The sequence below is a fragment of the Coregonus clupeaformis genome, chromosome 20 (genome assembly GCF_020615455.1).
Source record: "Coregonus clupeaformis isolate EN_2021a chromosome 20, ASM2061545v1, whole genome shotgun sequence".
Classification (NCBI taxonomy): Eukaryota; Metazoa; Chordata; class Actinopteri; order Salmoniformes; family Salmonidae; genus Coregonus; species Coregonus clupeaformis.
In genome coordinates this window covers 1,628,600-1,651,289 of record NC_059211.1, presented here as the reverse complement: position 1 = coordinate 1,651,289, position 22,690 = coordinate 1,628,600, and the positions used below count along the sequence as shown (strand labels likewise).

Genomic DNA, 22,690 nt, shown 5'->3' with positions numbered 1-22,690 from the left:
TATGCTGACCACTTGTTGGCTGCTTTTCCTTTACTCTGCGGTCCGACTCATCCCAAACCATCTCAGTTTGGTTGAGGTCGGGGGATTGTGGAGGCCAGGTCATCTGATGCAGCACTCCATAACTCTCCTTCTTGGTAAAATAGCCCTTACATAGCCTGGAGGTGTGTTGGGTCATTGTCCTGTTGAAAAACAAATGATAGTCCCACTAAGCCCAAACCAGATGGGATGGCGTATCGCTGCAGAATGCTGTGGTAGCCATGCTGGTTAAGTGTGCCTTGAATTCTAAATAAATCACAGACAGTGTCACCAGCAAAGCACCCCCACACCATAACACCTCCTCCTCCATGCTTTATGGTGGGAAATACACATGCGGAGATAATCCGTTCACCCACACCGTGCCTCACAATGCCACGGCGGTTGGAACCAAAAATCTCAAATTTGGACTCCAGACCAAAGGACAAATTTCCACCAGTCTAATGTCCATTGCTCGTGTTTGTTGGCCCAAGCAGGTCTGTTCTTCTTATTGGTGTCCTTTAGTAGTGGTTTCTTTGCAGCAATCCGACCATGAAGGCCTGATTCACACAGTCTCCTCTGAACAGTTGATGTTGAGATGTGTCTGTTACTTGAAGCATTTATTTGGGCTGCAATTTCTGAGGCTGGTAACTCTAATGAACTTATCCTCTGCAGCTGAAGTAACTCTGGGTCTTCCATTCCTGTGGCGGTCCTCATGATAGCCAGTTTCATCATAGCGCTTGATGGTTTTTGCAACTGTACTTGAAGAAACTTTCAAGGTTCTTGAAATGTTCCGTATTGACTGACCTTAATGTCTTAAAGTAATGATGGACTGTCGTTTCTCTTTGCTTATTTGAGCTGTTCTTGCCACAAATAGGGCTATCTTCTGTATACCACACACACATACACACCTTGTCACAACACAACTGATTGGCTCAAACGCATTAAGAAGGAAAGAAATTCCACAAATTAACTTTTAAGAAGGCACACCTGTTAATTGAAATGCATTCCAGGTGACTAACTCCTGGAGCTGGTTGAGAGAATGCCAAGAGTGTGCAAATGTGTCATCAAGGCAAAGGGTGGCTACTTTGAAGAATCTCAAATTTAAAATATATTTTGATTTGTTTAACACTTTTTTGGTTACTACATGATTCTATATGTATTATTTCATAGTTTTGATATCTTCACTATTATTCTACAATGTAGAAAATAGTAAAAATAAAGAAAAACCCTTGAATGAGTAGGTGTTCTAAAACTTTTGACCGGTAGTGTTTATCCTTGCCATTCATAAATCATAAATCATACAATGTAGTTATATGTTCATGGTATCACATCCAGACAAGTAAACTAAAGATCTCGTTTGTATTTTTGATATGAAGTCCATCAGGACTTGTCAGACAGTGACGTTAAAGTGAGGGACTCGTCAGTAGCCTACCAAATTGCATCCTTAAGAGAGCTGTTCATTTGGTTCCCTAATTTGCATACTACTGGTAGGCATTTTGGTGATCTGCAGATAAATTACGAAAACATTTGCTGAAGATTGTGAATTGTCACACCCTGATCTGTTTCACCTGTCTTTGTGATTGTCTCCACCCCCTCCAGGTGTCGCCCATCTTCCCCATTATCCCCAGGGTATTTATACCTGTGTTCTCTGTTTGTCTGTTGACAGTTCGTTTTGTTTCGTCAAGCCTACCAGTGGTTTTCCACTTGCTCCTGTCTTTCTCAAGTTCCTGTTTTCTGGTTTTGACCATTCTGCCTGCCCTGAACCTGAGCCTGCCTGCCGTTCTGTACCTTGTCCCACCACCCTGGATAATTGACCTCTGCCTGCCCTGACCCTGAGACTGCCTGCCGTTCTGTACCTTTTGGACTCTGATCTGGATTACTGACCTCTGCCTGCCCTTGACCTGTCGTTTGCCTTCCCCCTGTTTTTGTAATAAACGTTTGTTACTTCGACACTATCTGCATCTGGGTCTTCTCCTGAAATGTGATAGTGAATCCTCCTCACTGCAGGAACAATAGGTAGGTTAGTGGAGAAAGAGTCTCACTCTGGTCCAAAATATGATTAAAGAAAACAGATTGAATCATTTTAAAAGCTATTGATACTTATATGGTATTTTTATATGGTATTTTCAAAGATACTGATATAGGTCTATTGATTTAATCAAAGTGTTGACAATGGGGTAGACAACTGCTCCTTTCTGTGTAGCAAAGCCCATGTTTAACACCTGCTTCATTCTTCAATCATACCTTTATTACAGATAGCTGAGAGAATACCTCTTAAAAGGAAGCTCGAAGCCTGTGGAAGTCAGCAGACTCTTACAGGATTCTTTAAAGGCTCAGTGAAGGCAACATTACGTTTTTCCTGTGTTTTATATCATATTGTACAACAGCTGATGAAACTAACACTGTAAAATCCTATATATTTTTTAATATCAGTGTTATTTCCTGACAGTTGCTGGTTGAAAATACAATCTAGCATTAGAATGTACCAGAGGCCACTAAAATAGAGCTTGTTCGGCAAAAATAATCTTAACACCGACCCATCCCCCCCAGACCTGGGGAGCATGGCTGGGTACTTTGTCTATTTGGCTGGCTACTCCATGTGCTTGTGGAAAACACTGTGTGTGTGTGTGGGGTGTTAGGATGATGGATGGATGAAGGGTGAAGGATATGATTAATGGTATTCTCTCTCTCTCCGTTTGTCTCTGTCTCTGTCTTCCTTTATCTCTCTCTATGTCTGCCTCTCTGCCTCTCCGTTTCTCTCTCTCTCTCTCTCTCTCTCTCTCTCTCTCTCTCTCTCTCTCTCTCTCTCTCTCTCCCTCAGTCTCTCTCTCTCCCTCAGTCTCTCTCTTTCCCTCAGTCTCTCTCTTTCCCTCATTCTCTCTCTTTCCCTCAGTCTCTCTCTCTCCCCCTATTTCTCTATCCCTTGCTTCTTGCTGTGGTTGACAGTAGCTCATGAGAACTCTCTCAGCAGCCTCCGCTGCTTGGCAGACTCATAACCAGTCCTTTGAGTTCCATACACCTCAGACAAGGAGGGGAAACTATTTACCCTCATCTCCTCCCGTACTGCGCACCTTGCTGTAAATTCCTAGTGTGGGGGATAATGACGGCCCATAGGGACCAGACCTGGCAACCCGTGGCTTATCTGGCAACCGGTGGCATTCTCACACCAGGGCAGCAACTGTGGAACTTGGCGGCGGTTCTTCCGCCCCCTCACACAATTTATTAACCCAACTTTCACAGGTACAGTTCATCAAGTGAGAGAAACCAGAGAGTGGAAAGATTGCGACTAGGTCCAAGATCTAGCTATGAAAGGTTCTCTCTGTTGTCTGTAACAGGTGAGACTTTTTCACCTCATCTCCTCCACCCTCTTTCTTTCTCTCCTCCTTTTTTCCCCTCACTGATCTGTCCGTTTCCTAAGCAAAACAAAACCCCCACAGACTTACTAGAGCACTCCTCCACACCACACAGAACCATTAATAGGGGCACTAGACACCCACTCCTATACCACAGATAGAACTAGATACGTGTCCAGTACTAGATACCCACTCCTATACCACAGATAGAACTAGATACGTGTCCAGTACTAGATACCCACTCCTATACCACAGATAGAACTAGATACGTGTCCAGTACTAGATACCCACTCCTATACCACAGATAGAACTAGATACGTGTCCAGTACTAGATACCCACTCCTATACCACAGATAGAACTAGATACGTGTCCAGTACTAGATACCCACTCCTATACCACAGATAGAACTAGATACATGTCCAGTACTAGATACTACACAGTCCTCCTCAGTCATTCTGAAGCATGTGCAGCTTCTAGCCTAAATATAGCCTCTCTGTCAATCTATACTGGATCCTACTGAGCGTGGAAAACCCACACTCAATAGGATATTAATTAAGTCCTATTAATACAGTGGACTGACTGGTAGGCGGTAAGAGGTCTGCACTGTGCCCAGTGTGTTCTGTATACTGTAATGAAACACCACACACACACACACATACACACACACACACACACACACACACACTGTTCCCAGGCATTTTATACTGTAATAATACTGTCAGTGTGCTCCAGTCATGCCAGGATTCCAAGGGAGAGCCAGAGAGACAGAGTCAGGGTTGGGCATTAGGGTTGGCAGCCAACAGGGCGAGACAGTAGGCTAGGCAGAGGGCAGCAAGCTGGCATAGAGAGTAGTTAGGTCAGCACTATGACTTTGGATGTATTCAAGTGTGTGTGTTTGAGAGAGAGAGAAAAGTGTGTGTGTGTGTGTGTGTGCTGTGTGCATGCGTGAGAGAGAGAGAAAATATGTGAAAGAGATGTGTGTTTATACTGTAAGTTTATGTGGGTGTATACGTTTTGTGTGTGTACATGTATGTACGTACGTGTGTGTGTGTGTGTGTGTATGTGTGTGATACCATGTCTCACCTGGAAGCGGTGGAAGTCGGCAGGTTTGAAGTCGTTGGGGGAGCAGCCGCACCAGTCCACTATGTGTTTGTACTGACACTTACAGCCCAGCTTCCTGTTCCAGTTAGTGATGCGCAGGTTGTTGTCCACCATGCTCTCACAGTGAGCACTGTTCTCCAGCACCGTATGGAAGAACGACTGAGAGAGAGAGAGAGAAGAAAACAGAGAGTGGGCGTCAGAATCTATAACTTCACCTTCCTGCACTGAAGTGTAGTGTAGGTGGAAGAGAAGAGAATGAAGGATGACGTGGACATCTGTAACACTTAACCACAAACATCTCCAGTTTTTCATCTATTTAACTTTCAAAACATCTCCTCCAAGCCCTTACGCAGTGTCCTTAGGACTGGTGTGTGTAAGTGTGTGTGTTTACCTCAGCGAGCAGAAGTATATAGGTGTGTGTGTGTGTGTTCTTACCTCAGCGGGCAGCAGTGTGTAGGTGTGTGTGTGTGTGTTCTTACCTCAGCGGGCAGCAGTGTGTAGGTGTGTGTGTGTGTGTTTACCTCAGTGAGCAGCAGTATATAGGTGTGTGTGTGTGTGTTCTTACCTCAGCGGGCAGCAGTGTGTAGGTATAGAAGCGCTTCATGTTGATGACGAGGTCGTCTTGGGATTTTATAACGTACTCCACGAACGCACGATTGAGCAGGAACCAATCAGAACCGCCGTCCACAGAAATGCCTTCTGGGATTTTACGGTCGCCCAGTCGCCACATGTGGGTGTCGCACTCGAAGAAAAGCCGGTCCAGACCTTGTTTGCGGATAAACCTGGTTGACCAAAAACACACAACCATGGTTAAACCTATAGCGACCACAAACACACGAACACACAACCATGGTTAAACCCATAGCGACCACAAACACACAACCATGGTTAAACCCATAGCGACCACAAACACACAACCATGGTTAAACCTATAGCGACCACAAACACACAACCATGGTTAAACCTATAGCGACCACAAACACACAACCATGGTAAACCTATAGCGACCACGAACACACAACCATGGTTAAACCCATAGCGACCACGAACACACAACCATGGTTAAACCTATAGCGACCACAAACACACAACCATGGTTAAACCCATAGCGACCACAAATACACAACCATGGTTAAACCCATAGCGACCACAAACACACAACCATGGTTAAACCTATAGCGACCACAAACACACAACCATGGTTAAACCTATAGCGACCACAAACACACAACCATGGTTAAACCTATAGCGACCACAAACACACAAACACACAACCATGGTTAAACCTATAGCGACCACAAACACACAACCATGGTTAAACCTATAGCAACCACAAACACACAACCATGGTTAAACCTATAGCGACCACAAACACACAACCATGGTTAAACCTATAGCGACCACAAACACATGAACACACAACCATGGTTAAGTTTGTTTCTTTTACACACAACCACTAACTTATATAAACTTATGTTACACTCAACTATACACTCACTTATATAAACATATTTTTGCTTTATTTGTCCTTTATTTAACCAGATGGTCTCTTGAGGAACCTCTTTTTCCAGAGACTGGGAGAAAGCAAGGTCAAAAAAGCCTTGTATGGCAACATAGTCCATCTCTCACAGCTGCCGTATTCAAAAATGCATACAAACTGAACAAAACATCTCTGTGGTGACATGTTTATAAACATTTACAAACATTTTAAAGTTCCATATAGCCTAGTGGTTAGTATATGTTCTGCTTGGAAAACATGTATGTTCGATGTTCACCAATTCCACTTTCCAGTATCCACTCAGGATCCTCTCCCAGTAGCATTGAGAGAGCATAGAGAGAGAGTCACATCCTATACATGTTTCCCTCAAACACTAACAATGTGTGACTCATGTGAAAGCACCAAGTGTTGCAGTAGGTGTCAAATTCAGGTCAAACAGACAACTGTTTCACTCAGTCCTTGAAGGTATTAAAGCCAGCTGCTATCCAAACAGAAACAAAGTTGTATAACCTATATACACCTCCATTTGATTCCTATAGAAACAGCTATATAGGAACAACCTTCATTAATCCACTATCCATCCTATCTCATGCCAGTAGTGGTTTTATTCAGTCAAGCCCGTCTAACCCCTGGCACACACACACACACACACACACACACACACACACACACACACACACACACACACACACACACACACACACACACACACACACACACACACACACACACACACACACACAATGGCACAGCACGACAGGCAGCCAGACTGTGATTGGTGTCAGTGTGTGTGTGTGTGTGAGTACCAGTGATTGGCATGTCATTAAGTAGCGTGATATGGCATGGAGCGGGTTGGGGACAGGGCTGGCAGGCAGCACCTCGCCACGGCAACAAGGGAAGGTTAATTAATAAAGCTACAGATGGAGCCTAATTGGATTATGACTCAGTCACCAAGCTGGGGCAAGGAGGGTGTGTGGGTGTGTGTGTGTGTGTGTGTGTGTGTGTGTGTGTGTGTGTGTGTGTGTGTGACAGTGGAGGCTCCTCAGAGGAGGAAAGGGAGGGCCATCCTCCTCAGTGAATTTCATAAAAATACAAATAGTGAAACATTAAAAGTGATCCTTTTTAGATAAAACTATACTAAATATATTCACGTCACCAAATAATTTATTAAAACACACAGTTTTCACAAGCGAAGGGAAAAGGTGAGAGGATGAGAGGGTGTAGATACGAGAAGGAAGTGATCATGCTGTTTGTATGTGGCTGCTACGAAAGTGAACCGATTCTGTTTGTATGTGGCTGCTATGAAAGTGAACCGATTCTGTTTAAAAACGTTACCTGAATTTGTCCAATAGAAACTCTCGTTTGCAACTGTTGGACTAATGATTACACCCTAGATCAGCTAGATGCAGGCAAGAGTATGCAAGACGGTATTGAATGTGTCACTGTCTGTCGCCTTGATTACTCAAACTTCTCTTTCGACCTGTGCACCTACGTTGAAAACTTTTATTCATAGGCTAGGTTGTAGCAACCTCATGATGGGTATAGGGACAATTCGAGTATCATGTAGTAACCTAAACCTATTGCTGTTACATTGAACTAGGTGAGTGGAATATGAATGACAGTCATCCAATATGCTGTAATAGAAATAAGGCCATGCTCATGAAAAAAAGAATCGTTCTCCCTCATCTTAAACGGCACCGTCCGCCACTGGTGTGTGAGAATGAGAATAAAAATGAGTGAACATGTTTTAATGTGTCTGTATCATGCTAGTGTGTGTGTGTGTGTGTATGTGTGTGTGTGTGTGTGTGTGTGTACGTGCACCTATAATAATATGCCATTTAGCAGACGCTTTTATCCAAAGCGACTTACAGTCATGCGTGCATACATTTTTTGTGTATGGATGGTCCCGGGGATCGAACCCACTACCTTGGCGTTACAAGCGCCGTGCTCTACCAGCTGAGCTACAGAGGACCACCTGTACGTGGGTGTGTATTTTTCAGTGTGTGTGCGTGTTAGATCTCACCTGGCGTTGTCTCTGCCGTGGGACTTGATGAAGTTCATGTCTCTGTACTTGGACAGGAAGGCCACCAGCTGGCTGTTGGTCCTGTTAACAACAACCAGGAAGAGATCATTAGAAACCAACCAATCAGTGGAAACAACAGCCAGGAAGTTCATAATTACCAACCAATCAAAGAGAGAGAGGTAGAAACCATATGCCATTTGAAAGGGCAATAGAACAGCTTTTCTCGGTCATCACTTTTCAAGGGTTGTCAAGGATACAAAGATATATTTGTTAAAGGGATAGTTCCCTATAAAAAGCTAAGTATGCCAGCCATTTTCTTGGACTCTACCTCATACAACCGCCACTCACTTTTATGCTCAGTTTGATTTTGGGGTGAACTATTGCTTTAACAGAACATTTGATCATTTATTATTTAACTATACACTATCACTAGGGGCCAGGGTTTTCCAGGTCAGTTGGTCAGGAAAACTACTGACCCTAAGTAGTAAGACAGTAAACATAACATCCATGTAGCAGTTGGCTCAATAACCAACCCCACAGGCACTATACAATACAGTAGTCCAGTCGAGTCAAACCCTTTCTAGGTAGCCCATCCAGGCTAAAGGCTTCTCCTCTGCAGTGCAAGACATCATTGCCACAGTAAAGGTATTCTCAACAATACATATATCTGCATGGTGTAAAGCAGGGTAGGGGGTAGGCTGTCTGGACCTTTAGATGACAGCTCAGTTTTCCTTTCTAAAAGAGCCTAAACTCTCCTAACAAAGCTGGGCTAGCGCAGGCTAAAGGAATGCATATTAATGCCATTTACTGATGAAGGAGCAATTTCACAGCCCCAAGGCTTTCCTTAGCAGATGTAGTGGGACACACACACACACACACACACACACAAACACAGACAACACACACACAGAGCACAGCACAGCGGGGGAAATCGAGGTCACAGCATAAATTTGCCAGAGTTGTGTCATTGTGCCTGAGTGGTCCCCAGTCTGTCCAGTGGGTCTGGTTGGTTTGCTGACTGACTGTCTACCCAAGGGTGCCCTCTCGTCTCTCTGTCACTATGTGTCTGGCTGGATGGCATTCACACACACTGCCACCCAAGCCAGTACCACAGAATCACCAGCCAAGCCCATATCATAGTCTTTAGTAAAGCAGCTGGATAGTTTTTAGTAAAGCAACTAGATAGTCTTTAGTAAAGCAGCTGGATATTCTTTAGTAAAGCAGCTGGATAGTCTTTGGTGAAGCAGCTGGATAGTTTTTAGTGAAGCAGCTGGATAGTCTTTAGTAAAGCAGCTGGATATTCTTTAGTAAAGCAGCTGGATAGTCTTTAGTAAAGCAGCTGGATAGTCTTTAGTAAAGCAGCTGGATAGTCTTTGGTGAAGCAGCTGGATAGTTTTTAGTAAAGCAGCTGGATAGTCTTTAGTAAAGCAGCTGGATATTCTTTAGTGAAAGCTATATAGTATTTATTAAAGCAGCTGGATAGTCTTTATAAAAGCAGCTGGATAGTCTTTATTAAAGCAGCTGGATAGTATTTACTAAAGTAGCTGGATAGTCTTCAGTAAAGCAGCTGGATAGTCTTTAGTAAAGCGGCTGGATAGTCTTTAGTGAAGCAGCTGGATAGTCTTTAGAGAAGCAGCTGGGTAGTCTTTATTGAAGCAGCTGGATAGTCTTTAGTAAAGCAGCTGGATAGTCTTTATTAAAGCAGCTGGATAGTATTTAGTGAAGCAGCTGGATAGTCTTTAGTGAAGCAGCTGGATAGTCTTTAGTAAAGCAGCGGGATAGTCTTTAGTAAAGCAGCGGGATAGTCTTTAGTGATGCAGCTGGATAGTCTTTATTAAAGCAGCTGGATAGTCTTTATTAAAGCAGGAGGTTAGAAAAGAGGATAGAAGCAAGACAACACTGCCTGTCTTGAAGAAGAGAAAAGCCTGGAAAGAGATCCTCGCTCTGGGACAAAACAACCATGTAACCCATCCCTCCCTCCTCCATCCCTCCATTGCAGCCCACCGGGCAGACACACAGACACCACCGCTGGGACGAGGGGGAGAGGGTATTTGGGCTGGGCCTTTCAGGCTCATCCATGTGGACGGGAGGACATCATCAGAGAATTAGACAGGGAATAATGCCTGTCTCTCTCCTCCAGCCTACTGATGGCACCAGCACCAAGCCTAACCCTGCATTCCTTATACTGTAGCAGTGGAGCCTGTGGCCATAGGGTGGATCATAGGAATAATGCCTGTCTCTCTCAGTAGCACCGGACCTAACCCTGCATTCCTTATAGCATTGGTGCTGTATGGCTGTAGCATACTGTAGGGACTGTCCCTTCATTCCTTATACAGTATCAGTGGAGAAGATGACCATAGGGTGGATCATAGCCTGGTTATTATTTTAGTGTGGTACTATGACTCTAGCATAGCCTGGTTATTCTTTTAGTGAGGTACTATGACTGTAGCATAGCCTGGTTATTCTTTTAGTGAGGTACTATGACTGTAGCATACCCTGGTTATTCTTTTAGTGAGGTACTATGACTCTAGCATACCCTGGTTATTCTTTTATTGAGGTACTATGACTGTAGCATAGACTGGTTGGCTTCATTCTACACTCGCATGACAGTTGAATTGAACTGAATTGAAGAGGGCTGTGCAAGGCAAGTATAGTTTGTCACAGAGCTTTCTTCTTCCTTCTTTTTTGATTGTATCACTATACGGCCTTGTAGATGAGCGGGAGTGGATTGAGGGAGTGGACTGATGATCAGTGTGTTGTGGGTTAAAGTATGTAAATATTGTCTAAATGAAGAAACTTGAGTCAAATCCAAGAAGTGGTCCAAAAAAGCTTTTGCAATGCAAGTATATACTATTACATATTATAAATATATACTATTACTGTATGCTATGCCAACATGTAACCTCCCCTCTCTTTCCCCTTCTCTTATTCACTCTCTTCTTTCACTCCCTCTCCCTCCATCTCTCTTCAGATGGGCCTATAAAAACCTCCAGTGTCAGCCCTTTCCTCCACCACATCACCGCCATGCAAATGAAGAGAAGAAGAGGAGACAGACAGGAAGAAAGAAACAGCTCATCAGCACACCACAAACACATTCACTCACACAGTGACAGACGCAAGCGTACACCCACATTATGCAAACACAGGCATACACAACGGCATTATGCACACACACACACACGCACACACACACACGGGCGCACAGGCGCACACACATACACTTGAGCGCACATAGACAGACAGACAGACAAAAAGACAGACAGATACTATCACTTTTATAATCGAACATCAAAATCAGAACTATTCTCCCTGTTCTCACACTATCCCATAATATCTAAGACAAGCACATATCCACATGGCAACAGACTAAAAGTACGCTCTTTCGGAAACATAAATATGTCCCTGAACATTTCCCTAACAGGGTGAATGAAGACAGGGTGTCTCCTGAGCCTGTGTATATAAACCAAACACACGTGTTGGACTATGAAACAACACACTTTCTTTATACCTTCCATTTTAGCTCCAGGTGTTGGACACACAAGGTCCAGTTTCCTTTTTCACAATGGCGATTTCAGCTACTGGTGGCCATCTGGGGCAAGTACAGTGGCAAGAAAAAGTATGTGAACCCTTTGGAATTACCTGGATTTCTGCATTAATTGGTCATAAAATGTGATCTGATCTTCATCTAAGTCACCACAATAGACAAACACAGTGTGCTTAAACTAATAACACACAAATTATTATATTTTCCTTGTCTATATTGAATACATCATTTAAACATTCACAGTGTAGGTTGGAAAAAGTATGTGAACCCCTAGGCTAATGGCTTCTCCAAAAGCTAAATGGCTTCTCCAGCTAACCTGGAGTCCAATCAATGAGACGAGATTGGAGATGTTGGTTAGAGCTGCCCTGCCCTATAAAAAACACTCACAAAATTTGAGTTTGCTATTCACAAGAAGCATTGCCTGATGTGAACCATGCCTTGAACAAAACAGATCTCAGAAGACCTAAGATTAAGAATTGTTGACTTGCTGGAAGGGTTACAAAAGTATCTCTAAAAGTCTTGATGTTCATCAGTCCACGGTAAGACAAATTGTCTATAAATGGAGAAAGTTCAGCACTGTTGCTACTCTCCCTAGGATTGACCGTCATCAACGGAAAAAAGTTTATCAAGACATTTTGCAGGGGAATGTAAGGCTATCTGTCCACCAATTGAAGCTCAACAGAAGTTGAGTGATGCAACAGGACAATGACCCAAAACACAGAAGTAAATCAACAACAGAATGGCTTCAACAGAAGAAAATACGCCTTCTGGAGTGGCCCAGTCAGAGTCCTGACCTCAACCCGATTCAGATGCTGTGGCATGACCTCAAGAGAGCGGTTCACACCAGACATGCCAAGAATATTGCTGAACTGAAACAGTTTTGTAAAGTGGAATGGACCAAAATTCCTCCTGACCGTTGTGCAGGTCTGAGCCGCAACTACAGAAAACATTTGGTTGAAGTTATTGCTGCCAAAGGAGGGTCAACCATTTGTTAAATCCAAGGGTTCACATACTTTTCCCACCCTGCACTGTGAATGTTTACACAGTGTGTTCAATAAAGACATGACAACGTAGGATTGTTTGTGTGTTATTAGTTTAAGCAGACTGTATCTGTCTATTGTGGTGACTTAGATGAAGATCAGATCACATTTTATTACCAATTTATGCAGAAATCCAGGTAATTCCAAAGGGTTCACATACATTTTCTTGCCACTGTATGTGATAGAAGTCTATGAGGGACTAATGTGTGGATCCACATCACAAACCTACCAGCAGACCCTGAGGCCCTACAGGTTCACAAGGGTGTGTACGTGTGGCACTCAGCCCTCGGTGGAATGAGTCAGACACATTTTAAACTCTTCCTCTTCTCTCCGCCTCCAGCGTTCCAACTACCTCCACAGACAGGTGCAGGCCCTGGCCTCCCAGTACCTCAACGTGAGGGTGACCCCCTGGAGGATGGCTACCATCTGGGGCGGTGCCAAACACACACAAACACACACACACTAACCACCTGTTGGGAAGTCAATACATATTGACCAAGGGGCAATTAACATGTAATCAGTTCACCATGTAACCTATTCAACTGAGTAAGTAAGCCAGGACAGGGATTGGAATTCGGGGGGAACAAATGTGTAATCACATTAAGAAGAACCGGAGATCTACTGTAATTGATCTATTTAAGTTTTTTAGCTAGGGTCTTTGTTGTAAGTCTGCAGTGATTGTATAGTGATTGTGACTGTATGGATTCCTCGAGGGCCTATGGGGTTATATAGCCGTGTGTGTCTACTGTCTGATAGCCATTCAGACTTTTAGTACTGTTTGCATCTCTTCATAATGGCTCATTTTAAAGAGTGTATAAACTGTACATTATAATTACACAACAAAGGACTATCAGTAGAATCTCTCAATATTTTTTATCCATATGACCAAACTGGTGTTCAAAGTGTTCAGAGTAATTTCATGTCAGGTCAAACAGAGAAGTGAGCAAGTGAAGTAGTATTTCCTCTCTGTCTGACTCCTGGCCACTCACCCCTAAACAGCTTGACTGTTTCGAAGGAGAAGAGGCACAAGACGTTCCAGTAAAACCAATTGCTGTCAACACAGCTGCTGCTACTTCCGTACTTAAATATATACAGTGCATTCGGAAAGTATTCAGACCCCTTCCCTTTTTCCACTTTGTTACGTTACAGCCTTATTCTAAAATTGATTAAATAACAAAGTGTCCTCATCAATCTACACATGATACCCCATAATGACAAAGTGAAAACAGGTTTGTAGAAATGCTTGCTAATTTATTACAAATAAAAAACAGAAATACCTTATTTACATAAGAATTCAGACCCTTTGCTATTGAGCTCAGGTGCATCCTGTTTCCATTGATCATCCTTGAAATGTTTCTACAACTTGATTGGAGTCCACCTGTTGTAAATTCAATTGATTGTACATGATTTGGAAAGACACACACCTGTCTATATAAGGTCCCACAGTTGACAATGCATGTCAGAGCAAAAACCAAGCCATGAAAGGAATTGTCCGTAGAGTTCCGAGACAGGATTGTGTCGAGGCACAGATCTGGGGAAGGGTACCAAAACATTTCTGCAGCATTGAAGGTCCCCAAAAACACAGTGGCCTCCATCATTCTTAAATGGAAGAAGTTTGGAACCACCAAGATTCTTCCTAAAGCTGGCCGCCCGGCGAAACTGAGCAATCGGAGGAGAAGGGCCTTGGTCAGGGAGGTGACCAATAACCCAATGGTCACTCTGACAGAGCTCTAGAGTTCCTCTGTGGATATGGGAGAACCTTCTAGAAGGGCAACCATCTCTGCAGCATTCCACCAATCAGGCCTTTATGGTAGAGTGGCCAGACAGAAGCCACTCCTCAGTAAAAGGCACATGACAGCCCGCTTGGAGTTTGCCAAAAGGCACCTAAAGGACTCTCAGACCATGAGAAACAAGATTCTCTGGTCTGATGAAACCAAGATTGAACTCTTTGGCCTGAATGCCAAGCGTCACATCTGGAGGAAAACCGGCACCATCCCTACGATGAACCATGATGGTGCCAGCATCATGCTGTGGGGATGTTTTTCAGTGGCAGGGACTTGGAGACTAGTCAGGATCGAGGGAAAGATGAAGTGCTCAGGACCTCAGACTGGGCCGAAGCAGGAGTGGCTTCAGGACAAGTCTCTGAATGTTCTTGAGTGGCCCAGCCAGAGCCCGGACTTGAACCCAATCTAACATCTCTGGAGATACCTGAAAATAGCTGTGCAGCGACACTCCCCATCCAACCTTTGCAGAGAAGAATGGGAAAAACTCCCCAAATACAGGTGTGTCAAGCTTGTAGTGTCATACCCAAGAAGACTCGAGGCTGTAATCGCTACCAAAGGTTCTTCAACAAAGTACTGAGTAAAGGGTCTGAATACTTATGTAAATGTGAAATTTAAGTTGTTTATTTTTAATACATTTGCAAAAATTTCTAAAAACCTGTTTTTGCTTTTTCATTATGGGGTATTGTGTGTAGATTGATCAGGGAAATAGAATAAGGCTGTAACGTAACAAAATGTGGAAAAAGTCAAGGGGTCTGAATAATTTCCCAATGCACAGTAGGTCAACTATCTGGAAAACCTTGCCCCTCCACCCAAGTCACGTGGGATCCTGACGTTAATTAAGAAGTCCCAGCTCCAGTCGGTCATGGTGATCAGGTCGGACATACTGCTAGCCTCTACCCCCCTGTCACCTCCACCCCAGTCACCTGATGGGGTAGTCTGCAGCGCTGAGGTTGATGAAGAAGTCCCAGCTCCAGTCGGTCATGGTGATGAGGTCTGCCATGCTACGGAGGTACATTGTGAGCAGGCTGGCACCGCCCCAGATGGTAGCCATCCTCCAGGGCGTCACCCTCACGTTGGGGTACTGGGAGGCCAGGGCCTGCACCTGTCTGTGGAGGTAATTGGAACGCTGGAGGGGGAGAGAAGAGGAAGAGTTTAAAACATGTGTCAAACTCATTCCACGGAGGGCTGAGTGTCTGCAGGTTTTTGCTCCACCCTTGGACTTGATTGATGAATTAAGGTCACTGATTAGTAAGGAACTCCCCTCACCTGGTTATGTAGGTCTTACTTGAAAGGAAAATCAAAAAACCAGTAGACACTAGGCCCTCCATGTAATGAGTTTGACACCCCTGGTTTAAGACAATATCCTACGTATAGGATAAGGGTATAGACCAGGGCTCTCCAACCCTGTTCCTGGAGAGCTACCGTCCTGTAGGTTTTCACTCCAACCCCAATCTAGCACACCTGATTCCAGGGCCGGTCCTTGACGTCTATGATTGGTGATCCGGACCGGACCAAAAACCAAAGTCTGTGGATGTGGAAATCAAGGATGGTCCGGAAGACGTCGGCGTCGGTCTATGCTTACTGTGGTGTAGCCTACAGTGTTGTCTGAAATTGCATTTCATGAATGCCCATCTATGTGGTAAGCCTACCGTTTGTAAAACACCAAAAAACGTTGTCCGGACAGGACCAAAAAAAGATGTCCAAAAGACGTCGGCTCGTGCTTACTGGGGTGTAGCCTACGACATCAGCCAACAATGGAATTTTATGAATGCCCATCCATTTGGTAGGCCACCATTTGTAAAACAGGCCATTGCATTGGCTTTATTAGTCCTGATTCCTGTGACTAATCAATTTGGCTATTTAAGCTCTGAATATCAGCTAGTAGCTTCCCAACTTTATCAGGAGTTATCACGAGCCTATTTGCAATGCGTTTACACAGCGGGAAATGGAGAAGTATTTTTTTCTGCTATGATCAGCTTGTCAAAAATTGACGGATACAAACTTGAAACCACTGATCATGACAACGGGGTGAAACTCCTGGACAACAGTTGTGATTGTCCATTTCATATTGTCCATCTTACTTTGACCTGTCCTGTTTTTAGGATATGTTGTTTGTTAACATGACAGCTCTTTTTTTATTTGATTGAGCACCATTTAGGTTAGACTATTTGATCGGAGAAACATTATGTAAAATGAGCTGTCATGCATGATGTAAAAAGTGTCCGTTTCATTACATTGTCATACATTTTATCTCCAGCCTGTAGGCTATAGAAGGCCACATTCTCTTTCTACCATATTCTATATCTGCTACATGATTTATGTTAGATAATTGTTTTGACGGAACGTTGTTGGAGCGCTGCAGAGATGCGTCTCTCCAACAGCACGCTGGAGAGGCGCAGTGGGAATGGACAAGCAAAATATTTTGCTCCCCTTCCTGTGACAAAGTGGCCGCTGCTTATCAAAGGGCGGCATCAGCGCTCACCTAAAAAGCCCATATGCCACTGGTTGAGAGAAATTGTCACTGTTTTTTGTGAGGTTTTATGTGTTGTTGTTGGAGGTGAGTCTTGGTCAGTTTAGCTCAGAAACTGCAGCCCTCGTCAATCTGCTGTCATAGGAGGCCGCCTAATCCTGCCGTGCCTGATTCTATTAATTAGCTGCTTGAAAAGCTGAACCAGGTTAGTTACAACTGGGGTTGGAGTAAAAACCTACAGGAGGGTGGCTCTCCAGGAACAGGGTTGGAGAGCCCTGGTCTCGGGTAAATGCCACCATTAGTCTCTTCTCTGGGTTATCAGTTGATAGAGCTAAGGGAATGGTTGTATTTAAAAAACAATTGATTTACGCAGGCAATCTTCTAATGTTAGGTGCCTGCCCTGGTCTACAGTATGTAAATGTACTGGAAGTAGTAGAGGCAGTGGTGGTATTTAGTCTAAGGTGGATTGTACTGGTTTACAGGACCTTGTCTACATTGATGAGTAAAAGTACTTCACAGTAGTGCAAGGGCAGGCAGTTTATTGTGATTTTAAAGTGATTTATGGTGGGTTATAAAGGGTGTATCATACCTGGTCTACATGTACAGTGAGGGAAAAAAGTATTTGATCCCCTGCTGATTTTGTACGTTTGCCCACTGACAAAGACATGATCAGTCTATAATTTTAATGGTAGGTTTATTTGAACATTGAGAGACAGAATAACAACAAAAAAATCCAGAAAAACGTATGTCAAAAATGTTATAAATTGATTTGCATTTTAATGAGAGAAATAAGTATTTGACCCCTCTGCAAAACATGACTTAGTACTTAGTACTGGCAATCACAGAGGTCAGACATTTCTTGTAGTTGGCCACCAGGTTTGCACACATCTCAGGAGGGATTTTGTTCCACTGCTCTTTGCAGATCTTCTCCAAGTCATTAAGGTTTCGAGGCTGACGTTCGGCAACTCGAACCTTCAGCTCCCTCCACAGATTTTCTATGGGATTAAGGTCTGGAGACTGGCTAGGCCTCTCCAGGACCTTAATGTGCTTCTTCTTGAGCCACTCTTTTGTTGCCTTGGCCGTGTGTTTTGGGTCATTGTCATGCTCGAATACCCATCCACGACCCATTTTCAATGCTGTGGCTGAGGGAAGGAGGTTCTCACCCAAGATTTGACGGTACATGGCCCCGTCCATCGTCCCTTTGATGCAGTGAAGTTGTTCTGTCCCCTTAGCAGAAAAACACCCCCAAAGCATAATGTTTCCACCTCCATGTTTGACGGTGGGGATGGTGTTCTTGGGGTCATAGGTAGCATTCCTCCTCCTCCAAACACGGCGAGTTGAGTTGATGCCAAAGAGCTCCATTTTGGTCTCATCTGACCACAACACTTTCACCCAGTTCTCCTCTGAATCATTCAGATGTTCATTGGCAAACTTCAGACGGGCCTGTATATGTGCTTTCTTGAGCAGGGGGACCTTGCGGGCGCTGCAGGATTTCAGTCCTTCACGGCGTAGTGTGTTACCAATTGTTTTCTTGGTGACTATGGTCCCAGCTGCCTTGAGATCATTGACAAGATCCTCCCGTGTAGTTCTGGGCTGATTCCTCACCTTTCTTCCATTTGCGAATAATCGCACCAACTGTTGTCACCTTCTCACCAAGCTGCTTGGCGATGGTCTTGTAGCCCATTCCAGCCTTGTGTAGGTCTACAATCTTGTCCCTGACATCCTTGGAGAGCTCTTTGGTCTTTGCCATGGTGGAGAGTTTGGAATCTGATTGATTGCTCCTGTGGACAGGTGTCTTTTATACAGGTAACAAACTGAGATTAGGAGCACTCCCTTTAAGAGTGTGTTCCTAATCTCAGCTCGTTACCTGTATAAAAGACATCTGGGAGCCAGAAATCTTTCTGATTGAGAGGGGGTGAAATACTTATTTCCCTCATTTAAAATTCAAATCAATTTATAACATTTTTGACATGCGTTTTTCTGGAGTTTTTTGTTGTTATTCTGTCTCTCACTGTTTAAAAAACCTACCATTAAAATTATAGACTGATCATTTCTTTGTCAGTGGGCAAACGTACAAAATAAGCAGGGGATCAAATACTTTTTTCCCTCACTGTATATAGTAGTAGTAGTGTGAGGTGATAGATGGTAGTCTATAGTCTTACCTGGTCTATATGTATATAGTAGTAGTGTGAGGTGGTAGATGGTAGTCTATAGTCTTACCTGGTCTATATGTATATAGTAGTAGTGTGAGGTGGTAGATGGTAGTCTATAGTCTGGTCTATATGTATATAGTAGTAGTGTGAGGTGGTAGATGGTAGTCTATAGTCTTACCTGGTCTATATGTATATAGTAGTAGTGTGAGGTGTGGTAGATGGTAGTCTATAGTCTGGTCTATATGTATATAGTAGTAGTGTGAGGTGGTAGATGGTAGCCTATAGTCTTACCTGGTCTATATGTATATAGTAGTAGTGTGAGGTGGTAGCTGGTAGTCTATAGTCTTACCTGGTCTATATGTATATAGTAGTAGTGTGAGGTGGTAGATGGTAGCCTATAGTCTTACCTGGTCTATATGTATATAGTAGTAGTGTGAGGTGGTAGATGGTAGCCTATAGTCTTACCTGGTCTATATGTATATAGTAGTAGTGTGAGGTGGTAGATGGTAGTCTATAGTCTGGTCTATATGTATATAGTAGTAGTGTGAGGTGGTAGATGGTAGTCTATAGTCTGGTCTATATGTATATAGTAGTAGTGTGAGGTGGTAGATGGTAGCCTATAGTCTTACCTGGTCTATATGTATATAGTAGTAGTGTGAGGTGGTAGATGGTAGTCTATAGTCTGGTCTATATGTATATAGTAGTAGTGTGAGGTGGTAGATGGTAGTCTATAGTCTTACCTGGTCTATATGTATATAGTAGTAGTGTGAGGTGGTAGATGGTAGTCTATAGTCTTCCGGTCTATATGTATATAGTAGTAGTGTGAGGTGGTAGATGGTAGTCTATAGTTCTGGTCTATATGTATATAGTAGTAGTGTGAGGTGGTAGATGGTAGCCTATAGTCTTCCGGTCTATATGTATATAGTAGTAGTGTGAGGTGGTAGATGGTAGCCTATAGTCTTACGGTCTATATGTATATAGTAGTAGTGTGAGGTGGTAGATGGTAGTCTATAGTCTGGTCTATATGTATATAGTAGTAGTGTGAGGTGGTAGATGGTAGCCTATAGTCTTACCTGGTCTATATGTATATAGTAGTAGTGTGAGGTGGTAGATGGTAGTCTATAGTCTTACCTGGTCTATATGTATATAGTAGTAGTGTGAGGTGGTAGATGGTAGTCTATAGTCTTACTGGTCTATATGTATATAGTAGTAGTGTGAGGTGGTAGATGGTAGTCTATAGTCTCTGGTCTATATGTATATAGTAGTAGTATGAGGTGGTAGATGGTAGCCTATAGTCTTACCTGGTCTATATGTATATAGTAGTAGTGTGAGGTGGTAGATGGTAGTCTATAGTCTTACCTGGTCTATATGTATATAGTAGTAGTGTGAGGTGGTAGCTGGTAGCCTATAGTCTTACCTGGTCTATATGTATATAGTAGTAGTGTGAGGTGGTAGATGGTAGTCTATAGTCTGGTCTATATGTATATAGTAGTAGTGTGAGGTGGTAGATCGTAGTCTATAGTCTGGTCTATATGTATATAGTAGTAGTGTGAGGTGGTAGATGGTAGTCTATAGTCTTACCTGGTCTATATGTATATAGTAGTAGTGTGAGGTGGTAGATGGTAGTCTATAGTCTTACCTGGTCTATATGTATATAGTAGTAGTGTGAGGTGGTAGATGGTGGTCTATAGTCTGGTCTATATGTATATAGTAGTAGTGTGAGGTGTGGTAGATGGTAGTCTATAGTCTATAGTCTGGTCTATATGTATATAGTAGTAGTGTGAGGTGGTAGATGGTAGCCTATAGTCTTACCTGGTCTATATGTATATAGTAGTAGTGTGAGGTGGTAGATGGTAGCCTATAGTCTTACCTGGTCTATATGTATATAGTAGTAGTGTGAGGTGGTAGATGGTAGTCTATAGTCTTACCTGGTCTATATGTATATAGTAGTAGTGTGAGGTGGTAGATGGTAGTCTATAGTCTGGTCTATATGTATATAGTAGTAGTGTGAGGTGGTAGATGGTAGTCTATAGTCTGGTCTATATGTATATAGTAGTAGTGTGAGGTATGGTAGATGGTAGTCTATAGTCTTACCTGGTCTATATGTATATAGTAGTAGTGTGAGGTATGGTAGATGGTAGTCTATAGTATGGTCTATATGTATATAGTAGTAGTGTGAGGTGGTAGATGGTAGCCTATAGTCTTACCTGGTCTATATGTATATAGTAGTAGTGTGAGGTGGTAGATGGTAGCCTATAGTCCTGGTCTATATGTATATAGTAGTAGTGTGAGGTGGTAGATGGTAGCCTATAGTCTTACCTGGTCTATATGTATATAGTAGTAGTGTGAGGTGGTAGATGGTAGCCTATAGTCTTACCTGGTCTATATGTATATAGTAGTAGTGTGAGGTGGTAGATGGTAGCCTATAGTCTTACCTGGTCTATATGTATATAGTAGTAGTGTGAGGTGGTAGATGGTAGTCTATAGTCTTCCTGGTCTATATGTATATAGTAGTAGTGTGAGGTGGTAGATGGTAGTCTATAGTCTTCGGTCTATATGTATATAGTAGTAGTGTGAGGTGGTAGATGGTAGTCTATAGTCTTACCTGGTCTATATGTATATAGTAGTAGTGTGAGGTGGTAGATGGTAGTCTATAGTCTTCTGGTCTATATGTATATAGTAGTAGTGTGAGGTGGTAGATGGTAGTCTATAGTCTTACCTGGTCTATATGTATATAGTAGTAGTGTGAGGTGGTAGATGGTAGTCTATAGTCTTACCTGGTCTATATGTATATAGTAGTAGTGTGAGGTGGTAGATGGTAGCCTATAGTCTTACCTGGTCTATATGTATATAGTAGTAGTGTGAGGTGGTAGATGGTAGTCTATAGTCTTACCTGGTCTATATGTATATAGTAGTAGTGTGAGGTGGGTAGATGGTAGTCTATAGTCTTACCTGGTCTATATGTATATAGTAGTAGTGTGAGGTGGTAGATGGTAGTCTATAGTCTACTGGTCTATATGTATATAGTAGTAGTGTGAGGTGGTAGATGGTAGTCTATAGTCTCGGTCTATATGTATATAGTAGTAGTGTGAGGTGGTAGATGGTAGTCTATAGTCTTACCTGGTCTATATGTATATAGTAGTAGTGTGAGGTGGTAGATGGTAGTCTATAGTCTTACCTGGTCTATATGTATATAGTAGTAGTGTGAGGTGGTAGATGGTAGTCTATAGTCTCTGGTCTATATGTATATAGTAGTAGTGTGAGGTGGTAGATGGTAGCCTATAGTCTTACCTGGTCTATATGTATATAGTAGTAGTGTGAGGTGGTAGATGGTAGCCTATAGTCTTACCTGGTCTATATGTATATAGTAGTAGTGTGAGGTGGTAGCTGGTAGTCTATAGTCTTACCTGGTCTATATGTATATAGTAGTAGTGTGAGGTGGTAGATGGTAGTCTATAGTCTCCGGTCTATATGTATATAGTAGTAGTGTGAGGTGGTAGATGGTAGTCTATAGTCTTACCTGGTCTATATGTATATAGTAGTAGTGTGAGGTGGTAGATGGTAGTCTATAGTCTTACCTGGTCTATATGTATTTATTATAGTAGTAGTGTGAGGGGTAGATGGTAGTCTATAGTCTGGTCTATATGTATATAGTAGTAGTGTGAGGTGGTAGATGGTAGTCTATAGTCTTACCTGGTCTATATGTAT

At 43.0% G+C, this 22,690-nt stretch overlaps 1 protein-coding gene across 2 annotated transcripts in view; it reads right to left on the bottom strand.

Annotated features, from left to right (window-relative positions):
* LOC121533124 (xylosyltransferase 1-like) overlaps positions 1-22,690 on the bottom strand; it is a 110,944-nt gene that overhangs the window by 23,934 nt on the left and 64,320 nt on the right. For both annotated transcript variants that reach the window (XM_041838911.2, XM_041838912.2), the window contains exons 4-7: positions 15,283-15,485; positions 7,992-8,072; positions 5,036-5,252; positions 4,453-4,629 (exon numbers count right to left, since the gene is read on the bottom strand). In XM_041838911.2, coding sequence (XP_041694845.2) covers positions 4,453-4,629; positions 5,036-5,252; positions 7,992-8,072; positions 15,283-15,485 — 678 coding nt within the window. The remainder of the gene's footprint in view (positions 1-4,452; positions 4,630-5,035; positions 5,253-7,991; positions 8,073-15,282; positions 15,486-22,690) is intronic.